Source organism: Danio aesculapii, chromosome 18 (assembly GCF_903798145.1).
Source record: "Danio aesculapii chromosome 18, fDanAes4.1, whole genome shotgun sequence".
In the NCBI taxonomy this organism is placed as follows: Eukaryota; Metazoa; Chordata; class Actinopteri; order Cypriniformes; family Danionidae; genus Danio; species Danio aesculapii.
The window spans coordinates 47342429-47369535 of NC_079452.1; the positions used below are offsets into that span (position 1 = coordinate 47342429).

The 27107-nt window shown below is 36.7% G+C and overlaps 1 protein-coding gene across 1 annotated transcript; it reads right to left on the reverse strand.

Moving 5' to 3' along the window:
* Window positions 1-1856: 1856 nt before the first annotated feature.
* Window positions 1857-27107, reverse strand: wnt2 (wingless-type MMTV integration site family member 2). Its single transcript, XM_056478895.1, has 5 exons — window positions 26815-27107; window positions 25097-25317; window positions 18348-18625; window positions 14864-15128; window positions 1857-2299 (listed from the first exon to the last, which is right to left on the reverse strand). Exons 1-5 carry the CDS (start codon window positions 26895-26897, stop codon window positions 2094-2096), a joined length of 1053 nt encoding a protein of 350 aa, XP_056334870.1. The 5' UTR covers window positions 26898-27107; the 3' UTR covers window positions 1857-2093.

Genomic DNA, 27107 nt, shown 5'->3' on the forward strand with positions numbered 1-27107 from the left:
AGTAACTATTCTGTTGTTACTAGTAATAAATTATAAATAAATTCCATTGATTTCTATGGGATCTGTCGTTAAGATATCTACTATTCAGTTTTGAATATTGTGTATTCAAACTGGGACTAGTACATATTTTTAATGTACTAGTAGTTAATCACAAGGTAGTACTTATTAATTAGATAATAGTACCTAATTAATAGATACTAGTACTTAAGTATTAGATTATAATATTAGATATTTTATTCAGTTCTGCTTTTATACTCGTCGTATGTTATAACTAGTCCAAATGACTAGTATCTAATTAATAAGTACTAGTATCTAAAGATGAACTACTAGTACATATAAATATGTACTGAATAGTTGATATCTCAATTACCGATTCCATAGAAATCAATGGTAACAACAAAAAATGGTAATAGTAACAACACAATTAAAATGAGAACTAGTATCTAATGAATAAGGACCTAGTATCTATTTAATAAGAATTAGTATCTAATGAATAAGTACTAGTACCTATTAAATAGATTAATGAATGAGTACTAGTATCTAATGAATGAGTGCTAGTATCTAATGATTGAGTACTAGTATCTAATGAATGAGTGCTAGTATCTAATGAATGAGTACTAGTATCTAATAAAAAGAACAAGTAAACACTAGTATATTTTTAAAAAGCACTAGTGGAAAGCAGGGCACAAAGTAACACTTTTTAGTTGGAGCCAAATAATGAACAAAGTAATCGGGTTAGACAAACCATATTTTTTACCGGCAACACACAAACCTCTTCTACAAATGAGCACTGAAAGTATGACCGTCGGATCTATGGTTTCTGTGCAGTATTGCCAAAAGTGCCAGGAGTAAAACCTGTGAGGCAAGTTGTAAGAGACAGAGGGTTAGTTGTAACACGTGCTTATAAATTCAGATTTCACACAATTAATTTCAATTCAGTTTACTTTAAATTGTTTATATATTGTTTTACACCTTTCAAAATGGTTCCATCTTTTAGCCTAGAAGACGATAATCGCAACAATATAAGTTTTTGCACACATACTATTACAGATTTTTAAAAAAATAAAAAATATAAAGTATAATAAAAAATACTTTTATGCTGCAAAAATGGCTTCACCAGTGTTTTTCATCCAAATTTTGCCGAACTTTTACAATAATTGGCAGGAAGACGTCTGCCGACACTGTGGTGAAAACCCTGGAAGCATACCATGGTTAACCCAGAGCAAATACCTTAAAACTCTGTGTTACATATTACCCTGCGTTACTTTGTGCCCCGTGCTCCCCTAGGCACTATCTAATGAATAAGCACTAGTATCTAATAAGAACTACTGTAGTATGGAAAATATACTAGTATCTAAAAAATAAGTACAAGTAACATCAAAATACATACTAGTATGGGTTATAGATTAAATGTCAAAACAATTTGCCATATCCAGGCAGGACTTGATCACATTAAAGTTACATATAACTATGCTGAATGATTTCAGTTACTTCACAGCCTAAAACCGTCAAATATCAAAATTAAACGAATAAGACCCGTAAAAAACTAGTACTACACACAGGAGCTGAGAGCAAAAACCTGACAAATAATTTGAAACAAAAACATCTGAACAGTGTCTTTAGGTGTGGTAGCCGTAATATAAGAGTAATAATCAATTCTAGTCTGTTGAATTATTAGAAAATAATGCATTCTTGGGCACATCACCATCTCAACTGCATTATAGTAGTAATTCAACGACCCATCATCAATTACTCTTACATATCACTTTCAACAAATGAAAGATAGCATAACATCCAACATCTCATTCTTTAGCGCAAACTACATAACAGACTCCCACTTTGTTACATACGTGTACATTTTATTTTAAATTACATAGAGTTTGTATTTACATTTCAACATACGAAAATACATTAAAGATAAACACTCTTACGCTCCAAAGCAGTAATAAATATCTGTGTTATAACAGAGTAATAAACAAAACAGCAAATAACGACGGTAATGCTAGTTAAGGCTTCAAATCGTTGCTGGTCATGTCGTGTACGTATATTTCTCTAACGAGCCACAATAAAAAAGCGATGTAGAACTGTTTTGATCAGGACTGGGTTTTGCAGGTGTGCACGTCCACCTCCTCTTGACAGTCCCTGCAGTGAACAGCACAGCACCACTGGAATTTACACTCACACTTGGTTGTGCGACTCACTCTTGATGTATCGTAGCCCCGCCCACAACACATGACCTCGCAGCTGTCAGTCCCGCGTGACGTGCGGTTGCACACTCGCCCACCGGTGCCCACCGATCCTGCGGTAAGAAGAACATCACAATGAGATACATTTAAAATGTCCAAGGTGGAGATTCTCATTTAAATAAGGATGTTTTTGTGTCCTGAATGCTGTTGAAGCAAATTAAGTAATAGAATGTTATCAAGCTAACTAACATAGAAGTTTGATAGAATTAGCAGAAATGGCTTGTGATGATCTTGAATATGAATGCATTGAAAATAAGAAGTAACAGTTGCACTGTACAGTATATGCATTGTTGTACAGAAGAGAAGTGTGTTAATGAATTTGTATTATAGATGATAACTTCCAGCTTCATAAAATTTTTAATTTGTGAATCAGAATCACCTTTTTGTTCATAGAATAGTCGTGAAGATAAGTCAAATATTCACACAATAATCACACTATTTTCCACTGAAGATATGAAGACGTACATGGTATAAATATACTTGAAAATTAAAAACGTGAATATAAATTACAGTTGTATAATTTTTCATAAAGTGTAATAAAGGTGTAGAAATTAAAAAAAAAATGTTTTAGTTTTTTTTCTTTTTACAAAGAATAAATATTATTTTCAAGAAAAAAAATGTCTCACACACACACTATATATATATATATATATATATATATACCAACATATGTAAAAATACACTCACCAGCCACTTTATTCGGTACATCTGTCCAACTGCTTGTTAACGCTAATTTCTAATCAGCCTAAACAGGCTGGTCTGAGTATTTTAGAATCTGCTGATCTACTGGGATTTTCACGCACAACCATCTCTAGGGTTTACAGAAAATGGTCAGAAAAGGAAAAAATATCCAGTAAGTGTCAGTTCTGTGGGTGCAAAAGCCTAGTTGATGCCAAAGGTCAGAGGAAAATGGTCAGACTGGTTTGAGCTGATAGAAAGAAAACAGTAACTCAAATAACCATTCATTACAACCAAGGTCTGCAGAAGAGCATCTCTGAAGGCACAACACATCGAACCTTGTGACAAATGGGCTACAGCAGCAGAAGACCACACTGGGTACCACTCCTGTCAGCTATGAACAGGAAACTAAGGCTACAATTCACACAGGCTCACCAAAATTGGACAATAGAAGATTGGAAAAACGTTGCCTGGTCTGATGAGTCTCGATTTCTGCAGCAACATTTGGATGTAGGGTCAGAATTTGGCGCCAATAACATGAAAGCATGGATCCATACTGCCTTGTATCAACGATTCAGGCTGGTGGTGGTGGTGGTGGTGAAATGGTACACTTTGGGCCCATTAGTACCAATTGAGCATCGTGTCAACGCCACAGCCTACCTGAGTATTGTTGCTGACCATGACCACTTCTTTATGACCACAGTATACATATCATCTGATGGCTACTTCCAGCAGGATAACGCGCCATGCCATAAAGCGTGAATCATCTCAGACTGGTTTCTTGAACATGACAATGAGTTCACAGTACTTAAATGGCCTCCACAGTCACCAGACCTCAATCCAATAGAGCACCTTTGGGATGTGGTTGAATGGGAGATTTGCATCACGCCTCAATATGGACCAGAATCTTCAAGGAATATTTCCAGTACATTGTTGAATCTATGCCACGAAGGATTAAGGCAGTTCTGAAGGCAAATGGGGGTCCAACCTGGTAGTAGTAAGGTGTACCTAATTAAGTGGCCGGTGAGTGTATTCATAAGAAACGAAGACTTATGTGCTATAAGTGAATTGGATTATTTAAATTGACCATAGTGTGTTAATGAGAGAGTGTATGGGTGTTTCCTAGTGGTGGGTTGTTGCTGGAAGGCAGTTGCATATGCCTGAATAGTTGGCGGTTCATTCCGCTGTGGCGACCCCTGATAAATAAGGGACTAAGCTGAAGGAAAATGAATGAATGGAAAAAAAAACGTATTTTAAACATACAAATGCATTGCTTCCTATAAAAACAACTGATCATTGAAGAAGCCAGTGAAATCTCTTTAAAAGTGGTCAGTACAGACCTGAAATAACCGAACCTAAAATTAAAATCCACGTACTTTAATCCATTAATACTGAAACATTGTCTCAATAAAAGTGTATTAATGCAGAGAATATGCGAAGACATTCCTGAAGCAGGCCAGGCTCCTGTGAACAGTGTTGTGCAGCGTCTGGCTGATGTCTGACAGTGTCTCGAAGAGCCTGTAAAAGGATGACCGCCTGCTCCAGTTCAGATGAGGGACTGATGATAGAAGCTATCATCCATTGCTCCGGCTCTTCATCACGTACTCATTTCATCGGCTCTAATCTCAGCCGCCGCCCTCTATGAGGCTGACGCGACGGCGATTGTTGCTGATACAGAAATCGCTAAAGACCTTGTATAAACCCTGGCTTTCATGCGGACTCTGAGTGACAATCTGCAGCCTTTGTTTATGAAAACCTTTCGTTCCCGGTCAACTCTCTGTACTAAACAAATAGATGTGTTGTCTTGTGGTGTGACCAATTGAAAGGACCCTTTTCAAAAGAAAATGTATCTGTGAATATTCAGCTAAAATATCCTATAGAAAATATATTAGAGCTTGTCAAATTTGTCCCTATTTGGGTGTAAGCAAAAATTGCCCTTATTTGGATGTCCCTTTAAATGCAAATGAGCTGCTGCTTTACAGAAGAGGGCGGAGCCTCTATAGCATGGTGGCCAAGAGAGCTCAAAAGTGCTGTAATTTAAGAAAACACACGCAAATAGAAAAACAAATCTTCATCAATTTGGCAACACACACACACACAAACAATTTCTCACAATACATGCAAATAGCATAGAGCAAAATGGAAATGTATCGGGGGAACCCCATAAAGTGACGGACCCCATTGCTTTTTTTTCGTTTATTTTATTTTTGCCCTAATAATTGCACAATTCCCATTACATGAACTGCTGACTCTAAACAGAAAGCAGCAGGGTTTGTCCCTATTTGGGGTCTCCCGACACATTTCTGTTGTGGTCCGCACTATTTGCCGTATTTACATGTGTTGTGAGAATTTGCGTGCATGTGTGTTGACAAACTGATGAAGATGTTTTCGCAATTTGTTAGTGTTTTTCTGTTTGCATGTGTTAACTCGTAGCATGCTTGAGCTCTCTCTGCCACGGTATTATAGGCTATTCTGACAGAGAAAACAAAACAAGCAAATTTCTTTTGGCCAAAATGTCAAACGAACATTAGTGTATTAAAGCCTTACATGTTCAAACTGGAGTAAGACAACGATGAAAGAAAGAGGTTAGTGGATAGCAACTTTTGCTTGTGGACTCATCGTCCAGCATGCTACTGTTTTGTTCCGATGTGCTGGCTTTGCAAATAAACATTAAACTATTAATAAAATTATCGTACACTTATTAAAAACAAAGAATTGATTCACCCAAAAATGAAAATCCTGACCAAATCAAGTTATTATAGATAAAAACCGAGAGCTCTCTGACCCTCCATAGACATTCAATGGACAGTCCAGAAAAGGAACCATTGTAAAAACTCATGAGACTTCAGGGGTTCAACTGTAATCCTGCAATGCTCCAGGAAGAATTTTTCTGCACCAAAAATATATTTAAAAAATGACTTAATGTTGTATTACCATTAGAGTCAGCAGAGCAACGTGAAAACATTGTATTTTACTACAGTAAAAGTGCTTGGGAACATAGAAAAACACAGTAATTTTTACTTTGTTCTTGGTCACATAAAATGTTTTACAATGCTTTTGGTTTCTTTTCTGGACTTTAAATATCTTGGGATTGTCGTTGTCTATGGAGGGTCAGAGAGCTCTCGGATTTAATCTAAAATATCTTCAATTATTGTGTTGTCCAAAGATATTCCAAAGTGTTTTGGGGATTAATCTAATCTTTCCATCCACCTATTTTAATGTGCAGTTTTGAATATTACTTAAATATAAAAAATTTGATTATTTACAACTCATACATACAACCAAGTAGGCTAAACCTTTTATTCGACAAGAAAAATGTGCTTAAACTACAATGGAAGCACATTTACAGGATCATTTCCAGCATGCACATAAAAAAATGTGATTTTGTTTAGCAGATCATGTAATAATAGACATAAGCGTGATGGGTCAGCAATAGTGGACAAACCAGCAGACTGACCCACATTGTATAACATCTGATATGTTGTTTTGGTCATTCTAAAATGCCTTAGTCAGAGTCTGTCATCAAAGTGGTTTGGTATTACAACCTCCTAGAACTTTCCTGAGCAATGTATTTTTTCCATGGTTGCAGAAAATGCTCTCCAAAACAAAATTACCAGGTTATCCTTTCACATTTTCCAGGCTGGTATGCACCGAGAACCCAATTACAGCACTTAAATATGCCTCGCTATGTAATATTTTCAGGTGAGAACTGCAAAACACTTGAGTCTACCAGTAGCGCCAGCATTGCTATGTCACCGGAGGTCTATTGAGCTCAATTGTCAGTAGGCAGGCATGTGTCTGGGCATGATGCGGACAACCCCCCACTCCCCCCACCCAGCAGTTCATCAGGCTGGTATGCTGGGCTCATATCGGTTACATCATGGGCAGCCTGTACCTGAGCATGCATCTGCTTATTGAATTAAGATGAGGGGGTGCCAAGAGATGAGTTTAGCATGTGTGACCATGGTGAGAGCTAGTAATTGATTTCACACTTATGCGCTGGAGGTATAGTTGGTGTCTCCTAAAACTGACATCAAACAGACTGCCGGCAGAGAGTTTCTCACAAACCACCATGCTAGAGAGGTTGACGCTCAAATAAGGTCGTCGTATTTTTAAAAACATACTCTCATAGATGATGAGAAAAAATGTAAAGATTAATTATTATTATAATTTATAATATATTAGTAATATTATATATGAATAGATTGTTGTGCTTTAATTCTGTTAATGCTGTAAACATTCATTCATTCATTTTCCTACGGCTTACTCCCTTTATTTAGGAGGGGGTCGCCACAGTGGAATGAACCGCCAACTTATCCAGCATATGTTTTACACAGCGGATGTCTTTCCAGGTGCAACCCAGTACTGGGAAACACCCATACATTTACATTCTCTCACACACACTATGAACAATTTAGTTTATTCAATTCACCTATAGCTCATGTGTTTTGACTGCGGGGGAAACCGAAGCACCCTGAGGAAACCTACGCGAACTTGCAAACTCAACACAGAAAACCAACTGGCCCGGCCGGGGCTCAAACCAGCGACCATCTTGCGACAGTGCTAACCACTAAGCCACCGTGTCGCCCGTTAATGCATCAGTTAAAAACAATAAACAATTACTTTTTATAATGTTGTTAACGTTGGTTAAAACTGTTTATTATGTCATATTAGCTCAGGCACAATGCTAACACGTTTTCTAATTCTGAAATTAACATTAAGACTAATGAATGCCATAGAAATATTTTTTTTCCCAGTATTCATGGTAAATAACGTAGTCGGTTAGTATTAATAGAAATAATCTTACTGAAAGTGTTAAACCTCGGTCACACCAGACTTTAAGACTTTCTTTTTGGGGCACTACAATGATTATGATATGCATGTCACACATCGCATCATCAATTCAACAAATAATAATCGATAAATAAATTGAAAACATACCATTGATTTTATACTTTCCTACATTGCAACATTTGAAAATGTATGTTTTTAACTCAAATGATATGAATTTACAGATTAAGCTGCGGTAACACTAGACCTTGGCCACACAAAATGTCTACTGGAGATGAAACGATACAACGTATACTGTACAATATAGGGTTGTTCCAATCCGCTTGTTAAGTGGTGTCGTGTTGGTGACGTACTGTATGTAATACTGTTTCCGGGTCCAAGCCGCCACTCATTTGAATTGAGAAAATATTCGTTTATGACCGCACACATTAAAGTGAATTTTATGTAAAGTCACAGTGTACACAACAATCTCTGGGCCTGCTGCGTCATAAATACCAACATTTTAACAATTCATAAAAAAATTAATCAGTTTCTGGCCATCAGATATTAGGCATGGATATATATACATTGTGATCGTGATTTTCTACAGTATTACAGTGCTTTGTAAACGTTTATTATTATTTGATAAGTCTCCCCATACAGTTTGATATAGCACTTGGACCTGGAAGCCGCTTCGCGGGACGTCCCACTTAACAAGCGGATAACGATACTAGTATCGGAAATACTCGGCGATACAGCAAAAAGTATCTGGATGCAGACCTGGTGCAGTGCAATCTGAGCTGCATTCAGGGGTGTCGCTAGACTCAATTTACTGGGGCACGTGCCCCAGTAAACATCACCAGTGCCCCAGTAAATGATTTGAGATATGATTTACTTCATATGTAGAGTATGTTTATTAAGAGTGGCAATCCTGGAATAGTGACGTTATTCTCTATGTGCAACCGAACCAACGCTGGTGAAAGCAATGTAGTTTCATCAAACTGACGCATCTACACATGTGCGCAGAAAACCATAACCTCGTGCCTCACACACTGCTCCTGCTAGATCCTAGCATGCTGCTGTTCTCAATGAGCGAGTCCCGGTTATTAACATGCACGCTGAAAAAAAAAGACTTGCCGCTCAGGCGTTGTGAAATCGGCGTAATAGCTTTTTATGTGGATCGACACGCAGTGAGTTTTACAAGTCAACAAAACTAAAGTTTTAATAATATGATGGTGATCTTACTAAGCATGGTTCCTGATAGATTTCTTGTATGAAGTAAAAAGGAGGGATGACGAGTCATGGAGGACATAATAAACCCAATTCTCTGCCATTTGTCAAGTCTAAGACAACAGATAATTCTATAAAACGTATTTTTTGCATTCTATAGAATTGTCTATAAAATTTCATTCAAATAAAATGATTATTCTTGCAAAACATTTCTTAAATGATCTTAGCATATCACTCCAGTAGTGTCTTTACGTTGTTTTACAGTTACATTTATGATTAATTTCTGTGATTTATTTTGAATAATAATTGTATATTAACAAAAATGCTTTTATTTATTTATTTATCGCGTATATTTTCGCGACTCCACCAGAGGCCGCTGCGTACACTTTTTGAGATCTCAAATTTTTCTTGAGAGCGCCATTCGCGCCTGCTCTTCTTGCGTAAACCACCAGAGGCCGCTGTCGACTGACTGACTGCCTGAACGATCGACTGACCCACCCTCCTCCTTCCCTAAACCCAACCGACAGTTTTAAAAAGCAATCCAGAAAAAGAAAAGCCCTCACCTGATTTTTACTACGTTTTTAGATTTTACCACATTCTCACCCTGTTATTTACTTGTTTATTTTATTTTTTGGCTTCTGTTTGTCTTACCTGCTTTCTGGAACCATTCTTTTCTAGATTCAAACCCTGTCATCGTGACCAACTCCTCTCTGCGTCAGCCAATGTACATGGCGAGCTAACCGGATAAACTGGTAACAGGAGAAAAACTGTCCATATGGAAGTAAGCGGTCAGCTGGTAAGTGCAAAAAAAGAACAGCATCATACCGTCCCGTATTGTTCGTTTTAAAAACGAAATATAGCCATATAAGTAGCTCTGGCTACATAATTCACGATCTTTAGAAATGTGTATAGGGCTACATTTTCCGAATGAGCCTATGTTGCAGAAAACAGTAAACCGTTCCGATACCATCTTTTTAAATGAGAAATATTCCTGCTAGCTTTGCTTAATACTGCAAACCCAGAGTTAGTCTGATTTTTATACAGTAATACTGTACAGTTTTTTACAGTGTTTGATTTGTAGCTGAACTTGTTTCAGTACAGTTTCAAGTACAGTAATGCTGAATGTCTGATAATAAAAATACTCCAGTTCACTTTGTGTATTTGTTCATATTTTATTAATAGATAAGTGTGAAGCACTTAGCATAGATTTATTCTGTCAATTTATACAGTAGTATACACAACTGTTTCTACAGATACACACTCAGGTATCGGTTCAGTATACTTTGTATCGGCCGATACCCTGAGCTCAGGTATCGGAATGGGTATCGGAAAAGGGGAAAAGTGTATCGGAACATCACTAGTATAAAAACACCACAGCGGAATGAACAGCCAACTTATCCAGCATATGTTTTACACAGCGGATGCCCTTTCAGTCGCAACCCAGCACTGTGAAACCCATACACTCCCAAACTCATACACTACGGACAACTTAATAAATTCACCTATACCGCATGTCTTTGGACAGTGAGGGAAATCGGAGCACCCAAAGGATCCCACGCCAACAAAGGAAGAACATGCAAACTCCACACAGAAATGCCAATTGACCCAACTGGGGCTCGAACCGGTGACCTTCCTGTTGTGAGGCGACAGTGCTAACCCCTCAGCCACCGTGACACCTGTTCGTCCAATATATATAACAAATTTTTAAAAATTTTCTAACCATATAACAACTTCGCCTGTGCATTAAATCACGTTTAGCCTTTTGCATGTTATGTGTGCACACGAGTACGAACACAATCAACAAGTTTTCTGCCTGCAGTTCAACCAACGGCCACCGGTGTCACTAATAACAAGGATTTCTGAACTGCATACAACCTGTTTTTATGATCGTGCCAAATTTATATACTTATAAATGAGCAGTTATACTGACATGCAATAAATAATGAATACCTCAAGTGGGTTCAACATACATCTCAGGGCACTTAAAAAGAGACATGACCTAGCTCTCTAAATATTCCTGCCAGATTTAAGCAGAAAACATAGAGGTGCCGCCGTGGAAGGCAGTGATTTATAGCATTTGCGCGCAGGGATTAAATTTCAGCTCCCGTTCTGCCCACAAAACTGTGGTAATGTGTCTAAACACAGCGTCACCTGATAGCAGGGATCATCTGCAGTCTGACAGGCACCCCCTCCTTTACTGCTTCCCACATAGGTACACCTGGTGTTATTCAGTACATACACACACAGAGAGAGAGAGAGAGAGAGAGAAAGGTAAAAAGAGATAAACCTCTGCCTTAGGGAGGGAATCTTTACCCGCATTCAGGTTACAGGATTGGGTTATGACTATTGTGTATGTAATAACCAGCTAAATAGCTCCTGTCCTCTCATTACAATGGTGTTTGGGGCAAAGACTAATATCGGCCCGTTTCTGAGCAGAGTGTGGGAGTCTCACAGGGTGGAGACACAAACACTGGGTTATGAAACATGCTCAATACTACAGGTTTGATTTATCAACTTGAAGGGATAATTCAGCCAAAAAATAATACATAATTCTGTGCTGACAGAGATCAGAATTAGAAAACAGTTTCCTAAATTTCAAGGTCATTGCTTTGTCCTGTTTGAAGCTATTCTGGCAGGAGTAAATGAGTAGAGAGAGTTACATATATTCTAAGGCACAGAATTAAAAAGAGAGCACTGATCAAAGTTCGAGAACGCTTTCAGATACCTCACAGCTATTGGTGAAAATCTGGCACCCAGTGCTCATTTCCTTAATTATCTGACAAAACTTATTCAAAACTGAAATTTGGCTCATGATTTACTCACCCTCAACTGCAAACCTTTATGAGTTTCTTTCTTTTATTGTACTAAACAAATGCTATAGGAAAAGTCAATGGTTACAGGTTTCCAACATTTTTCTAAATATCTTCTTTTATGTTCAGCAGAAAAAAAATACTCAAACAGGTTTGTGAGTACAGAGTGAGTAAAGTATGGAATTAATTTAGGGCCATATATACAATTGAAGTCAGAATTATTAGCCCTCCTTTGAATTGATTTTTCTTTTTTAAATATTTCCAAAATGATGTTTAACAGACCAAGGGAATTTTCACAGTATGTCTGATAATATTTTTTCTTATTTGTTTTATTTCATCTAGAATAAAAGCAGTTTTTAATAAAAAAAAAAAATTGTAAGGTCAAAATTATTAGACCCTTTAAGCTATTTTTTTCGATAGTCTACAGAACAAATCATGATTATACAATAACTTGCCGAATTACCCTAACCTGCCTAGATAACCTAATTAACCTATATTAATGACTTATTAATGTCACTTTAAGCTGTTTAGAAGTGTCTTGAAAAATATCTAGTCAAATATTATTTACTGTCATCATGGCAAAGATAAAATAAATTGGTTATTAGAAATGAGTTATTAAAACTATTATGTTTGGAAATGTGTTGAAAAAATCTTCTCTCCATTAAACAGAAATTGGGGAAATAAATAAACAGGGGGGCTAATAATTCAGGGGGGCTAATAACTCTGACTTCAACTGTACATGCAAAATAAAAGAATGTTTTGCAAACAAAACATAATGTATTGAGCAAAAAATAAATAAATAAATAAACGCAAATCTCCAAAAATTGCAAAGCAAAAATACATTTTTGAGAAATGAAAATTAATTTTGCTAACAAAAATGAAAAATTGCAAAGGGAAAATTAAGTTTTGAGAAATAAAAAAGAAATGCGAGTCCCCAAAATGTCTGGTCATCCATAACAGACAAAGTGGAATTCCACAGTGGAATGAACCGCCAACTTATCCAGAAAATGTTTTACGCAGCGGATGCCCTTCCAGCTGCAACCCATTACTAGGAAACATCCAAACACACTCATCCACACACATACACTACGGACAATTTAGCTTACCCAATTCACCTATAGCGCATGTCTTTGGACTTGTGGGGGAAACCGGAGCACCCTGAGGAAACCCACGCCAACACGGGGAGAAAATGCAAACTCCACACAGAAATGCCAACTGACCCAGCCGAGGCTCGAACCATCGACCTTCTTGCTTTGAGGCGATTGTACTACCCAATGGGCCACCGTTACACTATATTGTTAGTATGGATTGGTATGTTGTTAGTTTGTCCAATGTAAATTCAATTGCAGTTTTTGTTTTTACAATGCAAGTCTATGGGACAGTTGCTAGGGTGCTGTAAGTGTGGCCTAGGGTGTGGCCTGTAAGTTGAAAGGTAATCAGTGATTGGCAGATTGGTAGTCTGTGTAAATGAGCATAACCTTAAATCTGTATGACAGTGTGGCGCAAAGTTATGAGGTTATAAAGATTGGTACAATGTCAAGTCAATGGGACTTTTCTGAATTTTCCGGGTCAGTTTTCAGAAAACCGTAAGTCGGATCAGTTGGAAAAGATATAGCAACCAGAGTCAGACCAGTTTGGAGGTTTGTTGTTAATTTGGTGGTTGCAGTATGAATGGTCTAGGAGGACATGCTTATAGAAATTAGTCTCAGAAGAAGAAAAAGAAGAAGAAGAAGATGAAAGAAGAATACAAGCTTTCTCAAGCCACCATAATAAATGGAAAACACTCCTGAATTATGAACTTCGTGCACATAGGCGGAGCGTGAGTAAGGCTGGGGAAGGCTTAGCCTCCCCCTGGACAGAGACCATGGAGATAGCAGCAAAGAAAAAAATGCATTGAAAACATGTAACATAAGGCGTAATATGAATGTAATTTAATGTTGATGATTAACACAACAATTTAGCTTTTGTAAGTTTGTCAATGAAATATCAAGTCCCCCTCCGCACAAAAGTGGAACTGTCCAACCCCGCTGCACTGCACTGCACTGCACGTTGCACTGATGAGCGCTGTTTATTACTGGAGGTTGCAGCAGCTCTGAAAGCCAAACCAAAATTTCTGGCCAGTGGACTATTCTGATTTGCTGGTCAAGGACATAAGTAATAAAACGACAAATGAGTATTACAATAATAATATATTATTATAATAATATATACTGTGGCTTAACTTGTTTTCAGCATTAACTGAAATTGGTAGTTTCATTAACGTAGTCTAGTTTATAGTGTAGTAATCTTGTTTAGGCAATCGTTTGGAGTTTTACATTTTAAAAGTCAAATATTTAAGTTCGGTTTTTAATTGGCCTCGTGAAAAAGAGAATGATTTCATATTCTCAGGGCCGGCGCACCCAGAGGTGACCTAGGGCGGTTGAATAGTGAGGGCTGCGTCCTCTCTAATATTAATTATTATTATTATTATTATTATTATTATTATTATTATTAATATTATTATTAATAATAGTAATAAAAGCAACAAGGAGTAATAATTTCATTTGAAACTGCATACAGTAAGTAATAAATAAATATTTAATAAATAAGTATTTAACAATTTTTTTATATTTAATAAATGCCGTCTTGATGAACAGAAATTTAATTCGATTTTTAAAAGTAACAATAATACAAAATTAATAAAGTGACCCCAAACTTTTGAAACTGTGTAGATCAGTGGGTTAGTTTAATAAAATAATTGAATGTGTGTGTTGATTATAATAGATGTTTGTTGATAGGCGGTGCTTTTGTTAAAATCTCTTTTTGGTCGGTCGCAAATCTTTTTACATGCATTAAAGGGCAGCACAAATATTAGCCTTACCCTGGGGTTTGTTCACCCTCCGCCTATGTTCATGCATCTTAATTAAAATGAAATAAAACATCACTGTTTTTCACAAGAGATCGACTTTTAAAAAATAACTGAGCACTGAAATCCTTTTTCACAAGTTTTTAAGCATTTTAAGACCAACCAAATGCTGTTGTAAATGAATGGCCAAATTTTAGTTGAAAAATAGTGTCATGTAAATGTGCCCTTATGGAGTTCTTCATCAATGTCTTCACTGGTTTTTAGGTTTTTCTCGGCACACTTACCAGACTCATGGTCCCATATACAGTAGTCAGGCGAGTCTTCAAAGTAGACCAGGTCATTTTTGTTAGGCCTCTTTAACATCCTGTACGTGCTGGTGAAGCCCGTCCCATATTGGTTCATCACCACCTGAATGGCGTTGTTGTATTTTTTGCGGAGATAGTCACCCGTCTGCCTGAAGTCGGCCATGGCTAACCAGCAGGTGCGGACGTTGCATGAGCCACTGACACCATGACACTTACACTCCAGATTCATAAAGCGCTTCACCGCCTGAGAATAAAGAAAAGGGGATTGGAGTAAAAACAGTATATGGCCAGTATTATTATTATTTGGCATTGCCAACACAGGCTCATTGGGAAAATGTGCTCAGGGATACATTTCTGAGAACCGAGAAATATGTGCCTCGTGGTACATAATGGCTGCATTATGTGTGCAAAACCAAGGCTACGGGGCAGTACCGCTCACTGATTATCTCTGTATGGATGGCTTTTCCAGCATGAGTTGTGTACTCGTTAACTTGCTGGGGTTTGAGTCCAGCAAAGGATGGTTCCAAAAGCCAGGTGAAATAAAAGCCAAAACAAAGTCTACGTTCACACTGCAGCCAAATGTGGCCCGTATCTGATTTTTTTTGCCCACATGTGACTCAGGTAATGATAGTGTGAACAGCCCAAACTGCAAGGAATCGGATCTTTTTAGTTCTGATTTGTGCCACTTTCATATGTAGTATTGAATCAGACACAGATCTGATGTTTTGCAATGCGACCGCAGTGTGAACGGTTATGTCGTATTTCATGTGACTTTTACATAATCTTTAAGCGACATGCGTCATCATTCTGTGCTGCAGACATCATCTACTCAGCAGCATAGTAGAATGGCACATAGGACAATTACTTTACCATAGAAAGTTGGTTGTTCATTTTGACAAAAAACATTAAGGCAAAACTGGTGCTTGTTAACCAACCTGGTTAACGATTGGGGCACGGGTTGATCGCAAAGCTGAAGAGCATCTGGGGATGTTGCAGTTAGGGGATTCGTGCGCAAAGGAGAGGCTCTTTCATTTTAAGGATGAACTTTCTCTCAGAGAGATAAAAGGGCAGGTGTTCAAGCACCCAAACCACGTGCACGTGCCTGTTGCTTATAACAAAGTAAAATGCAATAACTCTGCAATTGGAGATAAAACATCTCTGCCTTCACAGTTCAGTCTATGACTGCTCATTAACCCTTGATGAGTTCACTACACCGGTGGCCAGAAAGACGCACACTACGCTTGTCATAAATCAGTGATTTCAATCACAAGAGACCTTATTTTAGGTTTCAAATGCCGAAATTAGTAATAGCAGAACAACCCTTTACTATTCATGAAATACACCACAATTGTCTTTGAAAAGGACAATAATCATATTAAGCAGAATCTGACAATGCTCTTACTTTATACAGTATACACATTGTGTGCATAATTAGACATTTTGTGCTGTCTGTAACTGTACTTTTGCGCATGCGGGTCAGTTTAAGACCATGATCTGTTCACATCGCAGTGTGAATGTAGCCAAAGAGCAGTGTGATGCCATGGCAAAAGCATGCGGCTGTGATGGCTTTTCTTTGATAGTTTGCTTTTGAAAAAACTATTGTTTGGGCTTAGGGAAAGGGGTAAGTGGGTCAGTCCAATCAAGCTGATTTTTAATCCCCCCAGGTTAGAATTGGAAAATGCTGGAGAATCCCGGGAAAAACAGGAGGCTTTACAGGTATGCACTGACCACCACCAGAAACGTACACAGCAGCTTCTGGTGGATTTTACGAGAATGGCATGTATGTGAAAACGTGCGGCTGACATACCTGTTAACCCTCACGTTTTTCCCGGGATTCTCACGTATTTTACAGTTCTATCCCGCTATCATCCCGTAAAGGGATTTTCTTGGATTTCTCCTGTTTTTTTAGGATTTCTATGAAGGGTGACAATAAACATTAAAGATTCGATCCTCTCTATATGCAACCCATACCGCCAAACCACCAGGGGCCGCCCCTTGCTCTTAAATGCAAGTCTGTTCTGTGCTTTCGTTTTATTTAGGCATGAAACTTTAAAATAAACATAAAAATTGCACAATTCATTTTCATTACAGGTGCCGTCGCCCCTCCTATGCAATCCTCAAAACAGTCTTATAGCAGTGCGTGACCATCAGCTGACGCGCTTCATAGTGATAAATAGACTGTTTCTCAAACGGATTCTGTACACGCGATTTGAAGCGGAGCGAAAGTCTGAGTTTTGGGTGCATGTTTGAACAGACATATACACATAATCAATAATAATAACATCTAAAGATATTGATCTTGGTGGGATTTTTTTTCAAACAACTAATTTTGTCCTAAATGAGCATAAAAACTTAAGAATACAATCGAATGCTTTCATTATAACGTTAGATGTGTGCATTTTTAAAGTGACACCTCTGTTATTTAATGTAATCAAACGCAAAATCTAAATAAATTAGATTCATTCGTTACTCTTTAATCAGAATTTGTAAGTTATACAGTGAAGAAAAGATTAATGAGATTTTGATAAGCTGATTCAATTTCTTTATAATAGCTATTAATTTTAATAAGCTGAACTTTATTTTTTCTTTTGTAAATAATATAATAATAATAATAATAATAATAATAATAATAATAATAATAATAATAATAATAATAATAATAATAATAATAATAAAACATATTAATGACAGTTTAACAGTTTATTTACAACGAAACAGCTCCTGATAAACAGATTTAGTAATTTGGGGATTTTTTTTTTTGAGGTGGGGGGGGGTCCCTTATTATGGTGGGCATATCTCTTATTTTCACATTCCGATGTTGACAGGTATGGTATTTGAGATTGTAAAAAATCTGGCAGCCTCTATTGGATTTATGAAAACTAAACCTGCACGAAAATGTTGTCCATAGTAAATATTTCTCGGTTCTCTTAAATGTAGACCTGGGCACATACAGTTGAAGTCAGAATTATTAGCCTCCTGTATATTTTTTCAACCAATTTTCAAACACATTTCTAAACATAATAGTTTTAATAACGCATTTCTAATAACTGATTTATTTTCTCTTTGTCATGATAACAGTAAATAATATTTTACTAGATATTATTCAAGACACTTCTATGCAGCTTAAAGGGCAATTTAATGGCTTAACTAGGTTAGTTTGGTTAAGTTAGTTTATTTGGCAAGTTATTGTATAACGATGGTTTGTTCTGTAGACAGACGAAAATACTGCTTAAGGGGGCTAATAATATTGACCTTAAAAATGCTTTTATTCTTGCTGAAATCAAACAAATAAGACCCACTCCAGAAGAAAATATATTATAGGAAATACTGTGAAAAATTCCTTGCTTAGTTAAACATCATTTGGCAAATATTTAAAAAAGAAAACAAATTCACAGGAGGGCTAATCATTTTGTCTACAACTGTATTTCCATTGAGCCTGGGTTGGTCATTGCAGTATTGTTACCTTCCTCCCTGCTCGGTTGTTGTGCAGGTTCATGAGTGCCCGGGCATCTCTCTCTTTCCTCTCTTTGGCATCGATGAAAACCTGGGTGAACTTGATGGCGTGGTCGACATGATCACTGCAGCCCCCCCAGTCAAAAGCTCCCTTGGCATCATGGGATGAGCCTTTTTTTCCAGGGTCACATGAGCAGTTTTCTAGCTCACCCTGACTGCAGGCCCTGGTCAACGTGTAGACCATACCAGCTGAGGAGATGGCATAGACAAAAGCTGCCTCACGACTGCCTGAAAGAAGAACCAAAGAAAAATAGGTTAAATTCTAGATATTAACAAACCGTTAACTAAGACTCTTAGCTCAATGAAGTATTAATTTGCTGCTTATAATTAGTTAGGTGGGATTAGGTATTGGGTAAGATTAAGGATGTAGAATAAGATCATACTGTAAATACAAATAAACGGCCAATATTTTATAATAAGCTGGTAATAAGCCAGTAGTTAATAGTGGGAATTGGTACTTATACTAAAGTGTTACCAAAAATGTATATAAATCTAGCAGAGTTGGTAACAGTGTTGCCAGATATAGCTGACTTTTTTGGGCCCATAAGCTGTCCAAAACTCACCCAAACGGACATAAAAAGGCAAAAGTATTAGATTAATATTTAATTTAATTTAAATTTATTTAAATTTAACCATACAGAAACCGACACTTGCAGTCACAGAACCACAATAGTAAAATTTCAACATAACCAGATCACATCGAAACACTGCGTCCCTCTCACCCTCACATTGCACTTGTTGTGTAGATTACACTACCTATTAGAGTTTTACCTTAAAAATGGGGTATATATTCGTCCAATTTGGTGTTTTAAATTAGTTTGAACAAAGTTAGGTGCTGCTTAAGTCAGATTTTGATACAACTTTCCTTCACCACCTCATGCGGGTGGGCCCACGCCCCCCGGTTTGTGCTATGTACTGGTCACTACTAACTGAATGGAGTAGGAGCACACATTTATGTTTTGTTATACAAGTTGTATATAAAATTTACATTTTAAAACCACCCAACTTTTGTCAAACCACCTATGCCATTCTTTACCCACACAATCAAATTCACAACCGCCCCATCTGTCAACACTGTTTGGTAATTACTTAAACTTTCAAGTATTTAAAAAATTTAAAAATATAATTTGGTGTAACATAACATTCAATACATAATGTAATGTGAATGAACATTAACAGCAGGGGTGAGGATCCAAACGCTGGGTTTATTAAACAGAGACAGTCAGGCAAGCAAGGGTCAACACAGGGGCAAACAGATGTATGTAGACAAATCCAGAGTTGTAGTTAAATATACAGGCGATAGTCAGTACAGGCAGGCAGCAACGTAAACAAACAAACAAGGCGAAGGCCAAAGACAAGGCAAGGAAAATGTTGTACTGTTCACAATCAGTTCAACAAGCCTCAGCAACAATGTGTGTGTTTGTGCTGTTTTTATAGCCCTTGCAATCAGTCTTTGAGCAGCATCAGCTGTGTGAGTCAATCAGTGAGTCAATCAATGGAGACTTGGAGCAGGTGTGTGTGTGTGTTTGTGTGTGTATGTTGCATGACAGGACTTGTAGTTCATACGAGGCAGGATTGTAGTCCATGCAAATGTGTATGTTCTCCAGTGATCTATGAAGGTTAGAACGCTGGTGATCGTGACACATAATAAATTGTAAATAATAACAAAAACAACAACAATAATAATAATCAAACTAATTGAAACAAAAATATTACAAATGAAATATAAAATATGTATGGATGTATGTAGCTACACAAACATAACATTTATATTGTTATTACATTTTAATAGTCATTATGAAATATTTAGAATTTATATAGGCTTTTATTAATATTTAAACAGGCATGACAATATTTTGAATTTATATTATACATATTTTATACTTATATATATATATATATATAAATAAAAGTTTTTGTACATCCAGTATACAGTGCATCCGGAAAGTATTCATAGCTGTTCCCTTTTCCACATTTTTTATGTTACAGCTTTATTCCAAAATGGATTAAATTAATTTATTTTCTCAAAATTCTACACACAACACCCCATAATGATGATGTGAAAAAGATTTGTTGAAATTGTTGCAAATTTATTAAAAAAATAAAAAACCTGAAAACTCACATGTACGTAAGTATTCACAGCCTTTTCTCAATACTTTGTTGATGCACCTTTGGCAGGAATTACAGCCTCAAGTCTTTGTGAATGATTCCACAAGCTTGGCACACCTGTTTTTGGGAATTTTTCAGGTTGGATGGTAAGTGACGGTGTACAGCCATTTTCAAATCTCTCCTGATATGTTCAATAGAATTTAGGTCTGGGCTTTGGCTGGGCCACTCAGGGACATTTATGGAGTTGTTGTGAAGCCACTCCATTGATATTTTGGCGGTGTGCTTTGGGCCATTGTCATGATGGAAGATGAACCGTCACCCCAGTCTGAGGTCAAGATTCAGGATGTCTCTGTACATTGCTGCATTCATCTTTCCCTCTATCTTTAGTAGTCTTAAAGTTCCTGCTGCTGAAAAACATCCCCACAGCATGATGCTGCCACCACCATGCTTTACTGTAGGGATGGTAGCCTGGTGATGAGCGGTGCCTGGTTTTCTCCAAACGTAAATGGCATTCACTCCAAAGAGTTAAATTTTAGTCTCATCAGACCAAAGAATTTTGTTTTGAGAGTCCTTCAGATGCCTTTTGGCAAATTCCAGGCGGGGAGTGGCTTCTGCCTGACCACTCTACCGTACAGGCCTGATTGGTGGATTGCTGCACAGATGGTTGTCCTTCTGTAAGGTTCTTTTCTCTCCACAGAAGAACGCTGAAGCTCAGACAGAGTGACCATCGGGTTATTGATCACCTCCCTGACTAAGGCCCTTCTCCCCCAATCACTCAGCTTAGATGGTCGGCCAGCTCTAGAAAGAGTCCTGGTGGTTCCAAACATCTTCCACTTATAGATGATAGAGGCCCCTGTGCTCATTGGAACTTTCAGAGCAGCAGAAATTTTTCTGTAACCTTCCCCAGCCTTGTGCCTCGAGACAATCTTGTTTCTGAGGTCTACAGACAATTCCTTTGTCTTCATGCTTGGTTTGTGCTTTTACATGCTCTGTCAACCCTGGGACCTTATGTAGATAGGTGTATGCTTTTCAAATCATGTCCAATCGACTGAATTTACCACAGGTGAACTCCGATTAAGCTGCTGAAACATCTCAAGAATGATCAGTGGAAACAGAAAGTACCTGAGCTCAATTTAGAGCTTCACGGCAAAGGCTGTGAATACTTATGTACATGTGATTTTTCAGCTTTTTTATTTTTAATAAATTTGCAACAATTTCAAAAAATCATTTTTCACATTGTCATTATGGGGTATTGTGTGTAGAATGCTGAGGAAATAAATGAATTTAATCCATTTTGGAATAAGGTGGTAGCATAAAAAAAATTGAAAAAAGTGAAGCACTATGAATACTTTCCAGATGCACTGTATTATAAAAAATAAAATTATGATTAAATAAATAAATACTTTTATTTACTTTTACTTTAAAATGTGAAAATACATTATTACACAGAAAGTTTCTGCTTATTCTTCAGCTTTACAGGTTAATTCTTAAAAGTAAATGCCAACTATATATTTGTCAACTTAAACTAATCTCATAATCCATTATATAAACAAGCAGATTACAATGGAATGAAGAAAGAAACTATGCATGTCTGAGTTACGCACACGTGTGAAGTTGATTATAACAGAAATCAGTGTCTCAGAGAAGAACGAACAACTAACAATCGACAGCCTAAACAACAGCAACAATGTGCGGCTTTTCGACATGTGCACCAAAGATGTTTCCGTTGGACAGAAGGAGAAATGCCTGCCACCAAATCCCTGCAATTGTTTTAAATTAGTGAGCTGACATTGACAATAAGTCGATTCTCACAGTGTGACAGACAGAGAAGTCTTTCTGGGAGGTCTGAATGCCTAAAGCAAGAAGATTAAAGTCACAGGTTTAACTTCAATGTGCAGGGCAGCTTAGAGGCCTGGGACTCACTGCGCCTTTGCGGATCTTCCCATTAATATGATTTTACACAGGGATGAGAAAACAGAGCCACAGACAACTTTTTACAGTCGCAAACCCTACAGCCGCAAAACTGCCAATTACACCTAGTTAAAGCATCAAGCTCTGAATGAACTCGGCAGACACAATAATCCAGGCATTCTTCTGTAAATTCGCATCAGTCTTTAACACAATGACGGATACACTTGCATGTCAAGTGAGACTTTTGTGTGTTATCGATTCAGATTACATCCAGACACCTTAAGACGATCACTGAACAATAATGTATTGTTTGTGGGTCAATGTGTGCTGTGTAATATATACTGCTATGGGGGGAAAATTTAAGAAACTGCTTGAAGATTCTCAGTTTCTGTGGATTTACTGGATTTGGGTTTGAGGAAAATGCTATTTGTTTTATTCCAGACAGGTATGAGAACATTTCTTTCAAATTGTAATAAAATATTACCATTTGCAGACTTTAATTGACAATTGTTTCACATTTTAAAAATCACAAACCTTTGCGTAGTTAAAAATCAAGGTTATTCACTATAAAAAAAACAATTAATTGGATTTACTAAAAAAGTTTAGGCTAAATGGTTGCAAACAGTTTATATTTATATTCAACTTAATTTGTTTGTTTAAATTCAGCCCAAATAAATTGTTTGCAACCAGTTAGCTTAAATTTTTTATGTAAATCCAATGAATTGTTTTTTCAGTCTCACAAGGAAATGTAACTATTTTATGTTTTGTCAGTTTAGTGGCTAATTTGTACAAATTCATACGAGTTCAGTCATACGAAAATGTCTCATTTTTAAAAGGAGGTGTGGCACCAAACCCCACCCTTAAACCGCGACTGAGGGATGAGCAAATCATACTAAATAGCATAAATAAGATCGTACAAATTCATACGAATTAACCTCTAAAATAAAAAGTTATGAATTGCCTTGAAAAAACATTGGTTTTTCCATCAAACCAACTGGTAATAACTTGTAGAAAAAAATTATTATAAACCGTAAACTTTTTTATATACATAGAAAGTATTAAATGCTTTGTTTTGAAGAACTTTGGCACCGATAAAATAAAAGTATAGGTGAAATTTATTCAGCATAAAAATATTTTTATGTAAAAGTAAAAAAATATATATTCTGAATTGCAAACACACTGTTAACAATTTCCAGTAGAATCTACCGTAACTTATTGGTAGCAGTTCACCAGTAACACTGTAAATCAGTTACAGCATGAAATACTGTAATAATATTAATTATAATAATTCCTTACATTTATATAGCACTTATCTGGGCACTCAAAGAGCTTTAAATTTCGTCTGCAATCTCCTCATCCACCACCAGTGTGAAGCATCCACCTGGATCATGCAACCGCAGCTATATTGCACCAGACCGCACACCACACACCAGCTGATTTGTAGAGATGAGACAGAGTGATGAAGCCAACTATGATATGGGAATGGTTAGGAGGCCATAAAAGCCAGAGGCCAGTAAGAAAATTTTGGCCAGGATGCCAGGGTTAAACCCCTACTCTTTTTCGAAGGACATCCTAGGATTTTTAACGACAAGAGAGTCAAGACCTCGGTTAAACGTCTCATCCGAAAGAAGGCGCTTACTGAGCAGTATAGAGTACCCATCAATATACTGGGGTGTTAAGACCCACACAGACTGCAGCTTGAGCGCCTCCTAACACCCTTTCTGGAAGCAACATAGCATGTGGTCTCCCATCCATGTACTCACTGGGCGCAGTCCTGCTTATCTCCAGTGTTTACATTTACAGCACAAATGAACTTGCTGTATATGTATTTACAGAATTTAATATATATCTTTACTGGAAAACATACCGTATCTCACAATGCAACTTTAAAATACAGTAACACACTGCACAACCGTCCTACATAATAATACACTTCATATTACAGTTTAATACTGTGTAATTTACAAAAATCGCAACAGTGTTTACTACATAAAATATTAAGTTGTCATATTCTAACTTTATTATATTTTAAGTGATAAATAAATAAGTAAAACATAGTGATTTGAAGGATAGTAGCCTTAAAGTAAAAATACAATTAATGAGTATTTTGGGTTGTCAAACAGTCTTTCAAAACTGGATGCAATCAAATTATTTTTATTCTAAATGTGCCTGACAATATGTTTGTGTACATAAACTATTATTATGCTCATTGACATTATAGTGTGTGTTTTTAGTAAAGGTAAAATGGTAACAGTGGAAAATGTTTGATATTAATGTTTTGCCTGAGAGAAAATGACCAAATATAAGGGCCACATTCTAATGTAATAAATAAATAAATAAATAAAAATACACTACTATGTCCCCCAAAAATGTTTGCTGACACCAATATAAAAATGTCACCTATAAAACTTGTTTTTATATGTTTTTCTTTTTTTTTAAACTTAACTTTTCAATCATCTCAGGCATTCTTGTATGTCACTGGCCCACACATTCAAGTTTAAATCTGCTCAAATCTCATCAACACACACACACACAGATGTGCAAAGAAGGGTCAAAAGCACACCCAGTTCATCAAGTTTAACTTTCTGTAATCTGATCTGATATCAGATAAAGAATCGGAGTGCAGAACACACACTGTAAGCAGCGCACAGAAACAGTACACTGGAGCTTCACACTCACTGCGGTGCAGGAGCCTCCCGAACAGATTGTGTTCGCGTGCCATGGTGTTACAGTTCCAGCGGTGGTTCCTGAACTGGTGCTGACATTCGCCAATCCAGTTTTTGATGCCAGCTCCTATAGCCTGCATCACCTTGGGATGCTGGCGGCACAACTGGCGCTGTTTGTTAATTAAACCCGGGATGTTGTCGCACATCACTTGCGATCCAAGAGTCCCCATGTACCTGCATAAAGACATGAAAGAGCCGATGGAAATCTCTTACAGATGTCATGTTTCAACACAAATTCGTACAGGACTGAATTTAAAGTATGACATTGTAGTTGAAATCTTTGGTCTTTTCTATGACTATTGTAAGCACACAGTAAAAGTCAAAAGTTAGGAAATATGATTTGGTCTTTTGCTTATTAAGGCTGTAATACACTGTAAAAAATGTTGGGTTCCGCACAAGTGATTTGTGTTGGGACAACATGAAGGAATTCAGTTAACTTATTAGTTTTTACAAATTTAAGTGGACTGAACATAAAACAATTAAGTTGTCTTGAAATAACTCAACATTTGTGTTGTTTCAGCTCATTTAAAAAAAGTTTGAACAAACAGCAAACATATTTTTGAGAGTATATTAATTCAATAAAAACAACAATATTGTGAAATATTATAAAAAGTTCTGCACTGTTCATTTCTGTTTTCTTTTGTGGATGTATTTTATTCCTGTTACACTCAAAAAATGTTTTACTTGTTCAAGCTACTTATTTAAAATGAGCTGAAACAACACAATTCATGATTCCATTGGGACAAATGAACTTTTTACGTTCAATCCACATAAATTTGTTAAAGTGGGTAAGTTAACTTAATCGATTTGTGTTGGGATAACAAATGAATTGTGTTGGAACCCTTCATTTTTTGCAGTGTATATTATTATCGGTGCTAAGTCATTAATGATGTGCCTTATCGTCTACAATCCTTTTCTTGTTTATATTTCTGTAGAAACCTTTAAAATTGTTGTTTTTTCTTTACTTTTTTCAGATTGTTTGATGAATAGAAAGTTTAATAAAATGACTTATAGATAGAAGTATTTTAAAAACAGCTGTATTTTAACAGTAATATATCAAGGCTTTCACAAAAATATGAAGCAGCACAGCTTTTTTTCAACGTTGATGATGAGCAGCATTTCTAAAAGATCACGTGACACTGAAAACAGTGAAAAATCTATTAATAAATTACATTTTAAAATATATTCACGTGGAAACTTTTATTGTAAATTGAGATCATATTTCTAAGTATAACATTTTTTTAATAAAACAGCTTTGGTGAGCAAAAAGAGACTCATCATAGACATGAACACATTTTAATGCTTTCAAACTTGGGAGATTACATATATTATAAAATATCTTTATTAACCCTGTTGCATTGTAAAACACTTATTTACTCAGTTTTATTTACTGAGAAGAGATTTTAGTCACATATTTAGTAGTAGGCTATCTTTAAGTTTAGAGGTGGTCAGTGTTATTAACTGCAAATGCAATACATTCTTCTTTTAAGTACGATGTAAACAAAAATGATAAAAACAATTAGCTATTAATTGTTTGAACACAGACACACAAGACTAGCCTATCAAACTCTAAATCAATATTCTGCCACATAATAATCAAATAAAATCATTTTATTATCTTAAACGGAAAAAGCATAGCCTAAAAACAAAAATTAAGCAAACTGAACTCACCACCACGACGCGTCGCCTTGGGATGTGAACCAGCAAATTGCCACGGACAGATAGAAACATATTCCATTTGGCAAAAAGTTCATATTCTAAAAATTGTATTGATACTCATTCGTTCAGGCACTTGTCTACGGTTTTAACTGCACAGAAATAAAGCACGGAGGGCATGGAGAGCTGAGGCGGTGAGAGCGGATGCAAGTCGCCGGAGTGACGCGACGCGACGCGGGCGAGCTGAGCGTCAGAGCATCGCGGAGAGCAGCGCTGCAGACCCGCTTGATGCTCTTCTGAACAGATCA